Below are 10,499 nucleotides of genomic sequence, written 5' to 3'. Positions count from 1 at the left end.
CTAACCCGTTTGTTTGCCTTAGTCAATAATCTGTTTCTATGATAAACTAATCCCGGGGAATAGAGTACACTTCCTTAAACATTTGTGATGACAAAAGAAAAGAAGTGAAGAAAAAAACGTACTCAGAAGTCTGTTGAGATAATTATTATCATGTATTAACGACACAAGAACGTTTTGTGTTTGGGAGACCCGTTTTCTGCGAAATCAAAGTATCTTTTGCAGAAGGAAGTGCATGTTTAGAACTGTTCAAAACGAAACTAGGATAGGCTGCACATGCTGGGAAGATGCCACTCTTAATAAAAGGCGAGAGAGTTCTTACAGCACCAACGTCAGTGAAACAATTCCACCAGAAGTACAGTTCGTTTAAGGTTTGTTACCTATGATCACGATAGTGGTCATTCTCCTGATGCGCAAGCGACCCTTCGATCCTTCAATGTATTTATACTGTTCGGATTAGTTGCTGAATCAGTGAATGGTCTACCTTCGAAGCATTAATTAGAAACGGACTCTCTCTCTCTCTCTCTCTCTCTCTCTCTCTCTCTCTCTCTCTCTCTCTCTCTCCCTGTCTGCTCTGGACTCTCCCCCCCCCCCCCCCCCCCTGTCTGCTCTGGAATGTCGACCAAGACCATCACAAGCTGTTGTTGAAGTGAAATGAGAACAGAATGAGTGTTTCAGGCTTCATCCCGCCAGCTGACACAACAAGAAGTCACTGAAGTGGGACCTGTAGGACTGCTGTATGTGGGGCAAAGAGAGTACGGAGGAACAAGCCCAGAGGATGGTATTATTTTTACACTGATTACCATTTTGATACAGTGGAACCCCCCTTTTAAGACCTCAAAAATCTGAGAAAATGAGGTCTTAATTACCGGGGGAGTCTTAAAATGTAGGTAAATTTACACAGGCTCTGAACAGAAAGTCTGAAAAAGCATGGTCTTAAAAAGGGGGAAGTCTTAAATCGGGGGGGGGGGGGGGGGGGGGGGTGGGGGGGGGGGGGGGTCTTATAAGAGGGGTTCCAATGTAGTTGAAGACAGTTTGTCTGAAATTAAAATATTTGTTATAACTATAAGATACTACTGTGTTGGTCTTTCTTTTATTCCAACTTTCTTTCTTTTGTTTTCTTTCTTTACTTACTTTCTTTCTTTCTTTTAGTAAGTAAACTTGGATTTGTTCTTCTGTCAGAAGTACATATAATCATAAATAATGAAATATAATTTTGTCAGTACCATTTTGATGTTGAATACATGTATTGTAGCACTTCATTTTTGTACCCATTTTAAATCATCATGACAGAGTACATTGTATATGTACATATATGCAGTACATACTCAGAAGCTATAGTGATGATATGCATGCATGTAAACTTAAAATCAGAGATCAAATAACTAAAGGGAAGTAAGCGCTCTATATGCATACGACATGTGTAATGGAGTAAGCAAGAGTTATATATTATATATACGGAACCTTCCTCCTGGCACCTGAGAGAATAACAAGCACTGAAATGAACAAGCGACTTGTTCTCTCAGGTGCCAGAAAAAGGGTCTGTATAACTCTCACTTACTCCATGACACATGCCGTATGCATATATATATATAAAACCTCCCTTTAGGCTTTTTCAAATTTCCCTTGTTTTAACCTAATTTCTTGGTTAAAACTTGTCTAAGTTTCTAAATTCTTTCTTAATAAATACTAATTCCACACTTTGGCCTTAAATTAAAGTGTTTCCCTTCACAGATATCCCCTTGGGGTTGCCAGATGAGGGTAGTCTCCCATGCCAACAGAAGCTACAATTCAGAGAGGGGTTTGTTTCTTAGATTTCCTTGTCCCCCACAAAGGGACTTTGCATTGTAAATGTCGGTCCCCCTTGAGGAGGGTTTGATGCTCCCAATAGGCTGTCTGTGAAGGGATACTTTGTTCTCTCTCTTTCTCTGCTAAGAGAGTTTAACAAATATCGGAAGAAAGTCTCTGCTGACTTTCAATTGTTTCTTTCACAATTTCTGATGTTTTATATATATATCAATATATATATCGCTTACCTCCCTTTGGTTATTTGATCTCTAAACAACACTCTGCCTCATTTCGTTTAAAACTTAAAAATTATATAAATATATATAGATATATATATGCTATAGATATATATGCTGTATATATGTCTCGATTTTTTATTCTTTTACCAAAAAATGTTTGCATTAATAATTTGTCATTGTATTGCAGATGTCATCAAGATCATTGGTTCAGAAGATGCCACAACCTGTCACATTAGCGTTCTCAGACATACAGGTATAGACCAGTTGAAAATGGAATCTTTTTTTTATTTTTTATAAAAAATACATTCCTTCTCAGGTAAGGGTTCATGTTTGCCATCTCATATATCTGTCAAGGATTTTACAAGCACTATGGGAATCCTTCCATTTGGACATGTAAACGTACCAAAAACAAGATTCTTGCTGCTTCTTGTAAAGAGTAGGATTTTATTTTGTTGAATTAGTTTCGCAGATTGACATATACAGAGGAACCCCCCTTTTAAGACACCCCCCCCCCCCCCCCCCCCCCAATTCAAGACCCCTCACTTTTAAGACCTTGTGTTTTCAGACTTTCTGTTCATGACCTCTGTACATTTACCCCCGTTTTAAGACTCCCTCCTTTTTAAGACCTGATTTTCTCAAATTTTTGGAGGTTTTAAAAGGGGGGTTCCACTGTATAAGTCATACAAAATCCATCAGGCACAACATTGCCACTCTGCACAGAGACTCAGAGCAGTAAGGCTTGATATTTGGCGTGTGTCCAAATGGTTGGCCGCATGGTTATCGTTTTCTAAGATCTAATGTCCCTTCAATCAGTATGGCTATCCTGGACCAATGCAAGTTTGTTTCTTTGCTCAGTTGTATCCAAATGGAAGGATGCTCTTATTGCTTGTGAAATTCATGGCAGATCTGAGATGGTGCACATTATCATTTACGCTAGAAGGACAGTACCTTTAAGAATATCAGTATTTTTGTTGTTGCTGTACAGTAATGGATATTTCTGTGTTTGTGTGTGTGTGCATGCATATCAATTTTCCTTTTTTTTCTCATGGAGGGGTGTATGTGTAGGAACAAGTTCTAGAGGATGTATCTTCTTCTGCGTTCGTGGGCTGAAACTCCCACATACACTCGTGTTTTTTGCACGAGTGGAATTTTACGTGTATGACCGTTTTTTACCCCGCCATTTAGGCAGCCATACGCCGCTTTCGGAGGAAGCATGCTGGGTATTTTCGTGTTTCTATAACCCACCGAACTCTGACATGGATTACAGGATCTTTTTCGTGCGCACTTGGTCTTGTGCTTGCGTGTACACACGGGGGTGTTCGGACACCGAGGAGAGTCTGCACACAAAGTTGACTCTGAGAAATAAATCTCTCACCGAACGTGGGGACGAACTCACGCTGACAGCGGCCAACTGGATACAAATCCAGCGCGCTACCGACTGAGCTACGTCCCCGCCCCCTAGAGGATGTATTATATGTTTGTTTTTTTCTAACTTTTATATTGTTTGTTTTTTTAAGGATCTGGTGCGACATGTGTGCTACATTTTGATGGCTGTGAGACTCAACAAGGACTGAACGACATGATACAGCTGGTCAGTGAACTGTCGGAAAACAAGCCTGCAGGCAGGTCAGTGCCTATCTTCATTAAGGGCAGAATAATTATGACCTGCGCAGTTTCAGCGGCACAGACGTCGCACTGCATATTATTGATGCTGCGATAGGGATTATGACGAGTTATTGGCCTCTTTTCCTTTCAAGCAACGTGTAGCGGGCTGGGATAATCTGCAGTGCGTCGTCTGTCCTGCTGAAGTTACATGGGTGAGCGCTGGGCCAGACTTCATGTTCTTCTGAAAGAAAGAAAGAAAGGCATCAGCAAATTAGTTATGAACTGGATTCTGCAGAAGAGACAATTAGTTAGTGCAGGTGATCGTGAGGTTTCAGTTGAATGATTTGTGGGCTCATCAGGTACTGTTGGAAAGTGTGTAGCAGGGGGTGATCGTTTTGTATGTGTGTGTGTGTGTGTGCATGTGCGCGAGTGTTTGGATGTGTGTGTGTTTGTGAGCAGTTAAAAAAAAAAGTGGTCTTCCTTTTATTTTTTTATTGACCATTATGTACTGGTAGCCGCAGCAGTACCACAGCAGAATTTTTTTTTTTCAGACTGGAAATGCATCTTGCTGGAGGGTTTGAAGATGAACGTAAAAACTCTGAAGAAGTTTCCCTTGATTTGTTTGGTGAGTTCTCCCCCGAAATCGGCGTATGGCTGCCTGAATGGCGGGGTAAAAACGGTCATACACGTAAAAAATCCACTTGTGCTAAAAACATGAGGGAACGTGGGAGTCTAAGCCCATGAACGAAGAAGAAGAAGAAGAAGTTTGGTGAGTTTTGTTTTCGTTGTTTCTGTCCTCACAGACTCTTTTTTTTTATCACTTGCTCTTTGGTTTCTATACCATTTTCAACCTAATTATGAAATCATAACCCTTTTTTCAAAACGCAGATGGTATGAATGTAACATCATTGCATTTTATACCCGAGTACGCAGTAGGAGGGTCCAGCAGACTTTAATTGTGTGTCTGTGTGTGTGTGTGTCTGTCTGTCTGTCTCGACTTAACAGCTTATTGCTGGGAAACTACTGGGCGCAGTTCTTTCAAAAGTTGATACACTAACTTGATAATAGGTCCGATTGATCGTATTAAAACTTCATAATGTTACCTGGGACCTAAATGCGAAATATTCCACCAAAACGACTCTTAACGGTGGGAGGCTGGTCGCTTTGCGAACAGCCTGAACTAAAGGGGAGACTTGGGCGGCGAACACGTCACGCAGTGACGAGAAAAGCATGATTTCAGAGCAAGCCAGACAACGGGTGGGGAAATGGTCTCGGCAAAGAAATTACAATGCAGGGTTTGGTCTCGGTGAAAGAGAGACAGAGAGCACGAGATAGTCTATGGCCAAAGTGATCCGGGTTCGATTCCCGGCTTGGGCGGTCAAATTTTTTTTTTTTTTTTAATTCTTGTTTACTATTGTTTATTATGAACGTTTTAATGTTTTATTTTACTCTAATAATTTTTTTAATTGTGTAAAATAAATAAATAATTTTTTTTTTTTTGTTGTTTTTGTTTAAATCCAAGTGAGCCGGGTTCGATTCCCGGCATTGGCGGTAAAAATTTTTTTTTTATTTTTTTTTTTAATTCTTGTTTACTATTGTTTATTATGAACGTTTTAATGTTTTATTTTACTCTAATAATTTTTTTAATTGTGTAAAATAACTAAAATTTTTTTTTTTTTTTTAAATCCACGTGTACAAGACAAAAATGTTCATACTGGGGGAGCGAGCCAGTCTGAAGAGTACTCGGGTCCAGCGCCAGCGTTTTTTATTTGTTAATGTGGCAGTCTCAAAATTCAGCTGCCTGGAACGTTTGTTGTCACACTGAATATATGGTACCTCTTCTTTGTGAAATGAGGGCGAATTCCGAATACTGTTGCTAATGTTATGCCATGCTTATGGCATGATTTATTATCTGCATATCATTCTGGTTTAGTTGTTCCTTGTGGTATGCTATTATGAAAAGGGTGTGAGGGGGGGAGGTATTGACCCTCTCAGAATGACTTCAAGTTTTATGTCCTCTTTGGACCAATTTGCCTATATTTGGACAGGTGGAGGTAATACACTACATATTGACGCTATAGGTGACCGTTTTTTACACCATGGCTGAAGGTTATCATTTTGTTCACATGTGTGTAGGTTGCTTGGTGAAGTGTCAAGCAGAGATCCACCTGGTTACTGCTTGCATTGGAGGTAAGGCTTGTCATAGAATCTGTGCAATATTGTTTGTATGCTACAAGTTATCATCATAAACCGTGTGTAATGGGCGGTTCTGGTGAGGTTATGCCCCCTCTTTCTTTCGGCTGGTAACTGACGCCACCTCGTGGCAAGATCACACGAGAAAGGAAAAAAAAATTGCATTGGTCCCAAATAGCATATCGGTTTGGTAACAGTTCGTGTGTAAGTCGTGCATTTTATACAGTAAACAGACAATGGTCGGTTCTGGTGAGGTTATGCCCCTTCTTTCTTTTGGATGGTAACTGGCCCCATCTCGTGGCAAGATCACAGGAGTTGTCTTGCGTTATCACCCCAGAAGCGCTCATTGATTATGTGTAAATTTCATTTCTGTAAAAAGAATTGCAAAAGGAATGGCAGAACAATTTTTTTTTAAATAGAAAAAATGGTTGTTTATTATAGCTGCTTGGTAAATATTTGCTTGTTTTTTTCTACAATGTATAGAAAAGAGAAGTGTTATGTCACAGTTCCATTTTTTTTTAATGTTTAATGCCTTCTCTGTCAGACACTGCACCTCTCTCAGCTCTTTTAAACAACAGTTGAAAACTTTCTTTTTCACAGAATATTACACCAACCTGGCCTAATGTCTTCTTCATTCCATTTCTGCACATACTCCTCTCCCATAAAGTTGTTATGATTGTTGAGAGTGTTAGCTGTGTATGTTTGTATATATATAGTGTGTATTGCATATATGATTATTGTGTGAACAGTACATGTGGTGATTTGTGTCTGTATGATTACTTTGTTTTATGTAGGTTGTACTTTTAATTGTTCTATTCTGTATATTCTTTTGTAAAGGGCCTAGAGCCATAGGTTAGGCACTTAAAAATGTCCAGTTATTATTATTATTATACATTTTTTATTTTTTTATTTTTATTTACGAGGATTTATATCGTGCACGTATCTCACCACACAAGGCGACTCAAGGCGCATGTTACCTATTAATGCCGTGTGAGATGGAATTTTTTACACAATATATCACGCATTCACATCGGCCAGTAGATCAACAGCCTATTGGCGCTGCATCCACCTTTCACGGCCTATTATTCCAGGTCACACGGGTATTATTATATCAGTAGTTAAACAAATACTTGTTTAAAGAACTTTATGACGATCAGCACTTCTTTGGAAGGGGGATTTCTTTTAACCTTTGTGTTTGCCATTTTCAGAACACAACACAGTTTATAAAAACAGAATTCCTTTCCCCATCATATATGGCATTGGTAAGTATAATACGCTTAAAAAATGAACATTACATTGTTTCTCTGAAATTCTCTAGTCCTTCTTATTATGATGGAGGTATTGGGAACTTTTTTTTTATTCACTTTCAGGAACAAATGTCACATGCTTTAAACCTTTTTTTCCTTGCATTCTTGGTAAACTGTATGGTACACATGTACTTTTTTGTCTGTAACTACAAATTGGTGTGTGTGTGTGTGTGTGTGTGTGTGTGTGTGTGTGTGTGTGTTTGAAATTTTCAGTCTGATTTGGTTTGTCAGAACAAGCAAATAATAAGAATGAACAAACTGAGGCTTCTATTACAGCGGTGGAGGTTGAGACAGGGAGAATCTTCAAGGCCACTTTCCCTGACAAGGGTCCTGACCTTCCTCTGCGTTCAGCTCGTCACTTCACTGGAGGCAGAAATGTAAAGAAAAACGAACTATTGTTTCAACATCTGTCTATTGATACAGTGGAACCCCCTATTAAGACCTCACCAAATCTGAGAAAATCAGGTCTTAAAAAGGAGGGAATCTTCTTCTTCTTCTTCTTGTCGATCACTCAGATGGAAACGCCGGTTCTCCGCGCAAATGTTGCCGTGCGCTGTAGGTCGGAGGGAATCTTAAAATGGGGGTAAATTTACAGGGCTAATGGAAAAAAAATGTGAACAGACAGGGTCTTAAAAAAGAGGAAGTCTTAAATCGGGGGGGGGGGGGGGGGGGGTGGGGGTCCCCACTGTATTTGCAGAAAAAGCATTGAACTCTCCTCATCAGTTTTGCAGGAAGTAATAATTATTTCGAGAGTTACTTCTTGTGTGTGTCTCTCATTGTCAGCACTCAGGCACCATTGAATAGTTACATGTTGTTGCTTTTCAGTAGGTTTTGAAACAGAAACGATTTCAGAGCATCATGTTGTGTTCTACTTTCAATCGTTACTATCAGAGGATCTTTCATCATAAGTTTCAGTTACTAAAATTTTTGCAAATGACTTGGTGCTAGTTCTCATGATTGTAGTGGTTTTCACTGTCTACATATGTATAGATTGTGTGTGTTTGTGTATGTGTGTGTTCATATGCACATATTCATACATGATTAGTAGATATAGCTCTGTCGGGGGCCAGAATTCTGGCAATCTAATCTTTTAGGCATTTTTGGAGGCATTTGCTAAAAAGAGAAAAAATGTGAAGCGAGGAAGAGTAATCCCATGGTGCCGGTGGCTATGAAAAGTTTGTAGGCAGAGTTTTCATGCACCACTCATACCCATGTTGGTATGAGCAATAATATTTGGCTGTTTTTATTCCATGGGGTTTTCTTAAATAACTATTTCTGCATGTTGATCTGTTATATTCTTGTTTTCAGAACTTACGCGTCTACAACTGGCGACAAAAGCAGATGGCCATCGGGCCATTTACTTATGAACCTCTGAACGACATTGACAATTGGCTTACAATGCCTGACCACTGCTACAGAAAGGTAAGCTGAATTCGGATAAATCGACAAAGGTAGAGCGTGCCTGGCTGACTGATAGTCAGTCTGTTTGTAGTGTGAATTTTCAAAAAAAGACTGCTTATGTTCCAAAATCAAGAATACTAAAAAGTTAGTTATTGGCACATATACTTTTTCAACAAAATAAGACAATTCACACATTGCTCCAATGGTCTTTACTGTGGACAGACAAACAAATAATTTTGAGGCACAAAAACGTATTTAGTACCGTATGTTTTTGATTTGATCTCTGGCAAGTTTTGCCTTTGCTTGTCTGTCTGCAAACTTGTGACTTCTTATTTCTAACATGCAGTTTTTCAATTCAGTGGATGCTTCGTGTTTTGCAGTACATGTCAACCTCTCCAGCACAGGAGCCCGAGTCGTTTGAGAGCAGCATCAGGGCTTGCCTCCAGCACATGAAGGACCACCCAGAACCCATGAAGACACTCTTCCAGGGAGATACGCCTCGCTGCTACAAAAAACTACCCAATGGAAAATGGGAAAGGGTGTAGATTGCAAATGATGAATTTTGATGATTGAAAAATGGCCCTATTGCTACAAAAAACTACCCAATGGAAAATGGGAAAGGGTGTAGATTGCAAACGATTATTTTGATGATTGAAAAATGGCCCTATTGCTACAAAAAACTACCCAATGGAAAATGGGAAAGGGTGTAGAACGCAAATGATGAATTTTGATGATTGAAAAATGGCCCTGTTGCCAAGAGAAGATGATTTTGTTTTATTACATTAATAGAGCTCAAGTGAATTGCTTGAAAACACAGAAAATCATGTACGACTGTGTATGTGTGTAGGCTGCATTTCTACATCTCTACCAAAGTGTTTTTCTGTCAGATATCAGGACTGCTTCTCTTGTCTGTAGCTATAGAGCTGCTTCAAATGGAGAATTACAACTGTAAGCCAGCTAGTATGGTTGTTTTTAAGGTAAGGATTTATTGATTTAACGAATAATTCTCACAGGGGGAAAAAACTTTGACAATTTGCGCTGTCCTTGTTTTGGGTTGTTTTAACATTGTTTGTCTCAACAACAGTCATTTCGTGTTTGTTTTTTAAGGGGAGACGTGGCATGAAAAATTAAATCTGGCTATTTTCAATTTCTTTTGTAATAGTTGGATGTACGTTGAAGCAAAAAAGCATATAATGGCAAATTCATGCCCAAGTTTTGACCAAGAGAGACAGCTTTTTTTTTTTATCACAAAATAGTCAAATCATAAAAAAATCTCCAAAGCTGCAAACTTCAAATTTGTTAGAATTGTTAACATATAGCAGTTCTGTACTTTTGCAAAGCCATTCGCCCAAGTTTATCGAAGTATTTTTGTAACTATGCAGTCAAGTAAAAACACTGATGTTGATTTATAGAATTTTCCTTTTGGAGAATTCGCCAGTGTTGATCCAAGTCTAACTTGCATTCGGAAACAAGGGTTCCTATAATATGTATTTGTGTTGTGTTTTTGATTGGCAATGCTTATATTCAATTGTTGTTAAAACAAAATTATTTTCTGACGCTGGAATTGATCTCAATTATTTTCTGATATATATTGTTAACATTCTTTTTATATACTCCCTACCCTGGCTCTTCAGCACTATAAACAAATCAGGAGCAACCGTACGACAGTAAAACATTTACTGGAGACACTTCTGTTATGACTATTTTGACATTTTGTTTGAGTTGGCTTTTTTTTGTTTATCAGTGTTCGAAAGTGGGAAACTGATCATTGCATTATGGTCTGTATTGGTAAATCAGATAATTTATTTTTCAACATAAGACTACTGTGACAAGATATATTATATTATAAATGTATGTATGCTTACTTTTGAAAATGCTATGTTGATTTTTATGTTCCAGAATATCTGTGATAAGTTCTGCACAATACAAGAATTCCACAAAGTGTGTTATGCATACTTTTGTTTGCTCA

At 38.7% G+C, this 10,499-nt stretch overlaps 1 protein-coding gene across 1 annotated transcript; it reads left to right on the top strand.

Annotated features, from left to right (window-relative positions):
• The first annotated feature begins 18 nt into the window (after positions 1–18).
• LOC138958439 (protein N-terminal asparagine amidohydrolase-like) lies at positions 19–10,474 on the top strand. The gene is made up of 10 exons (XM_070329591.1): positions 19–368; positions 676–778; positions 2,212–2,277; positions 3,542–3,650; positions 4,181–4,254; positions 5,766–5,819; positions 7,031–7,084; positions 7,406–7,506; positions 8,438–8,551; positions 8,911–10,474. The coding sequence occupies exons 1-10, from the start codon at positions 285–287 to the stop codon at positions 9,073–9,075; spliced, it is 924 nt and encodes a 307-aa protein (XP_070185692.1). The 5' UTR covers positions 19–284; the 3' UTR covers positions 9,076–10,474.
• The last annotated feature ends 25 nt before the right edge of the window (positions 10,475–10,499 follow it).

Source organism: Littorina saxatilis, linkage group LG2, assembly GCF_037325665.1.
Source record: "Littorina saxatilis isolate snail1 linkage group LG2, US_GU_Lsax_2.0, whole genome shotgun sequence".
In the NCBI taxonomy this organism is placed as follows: domain Eukaryota; kingdom Metazoa; phylum Mollusca; class Gastropoda; order Littorinimorpha; family Littorinidae; genus Littorina; species Littorina saxatilis.
The sequence above is the reverse complement of the archived record's forward strand: the minus strand, read 5'-3'. Positions and strand labels throughout refer to the sequence as shown.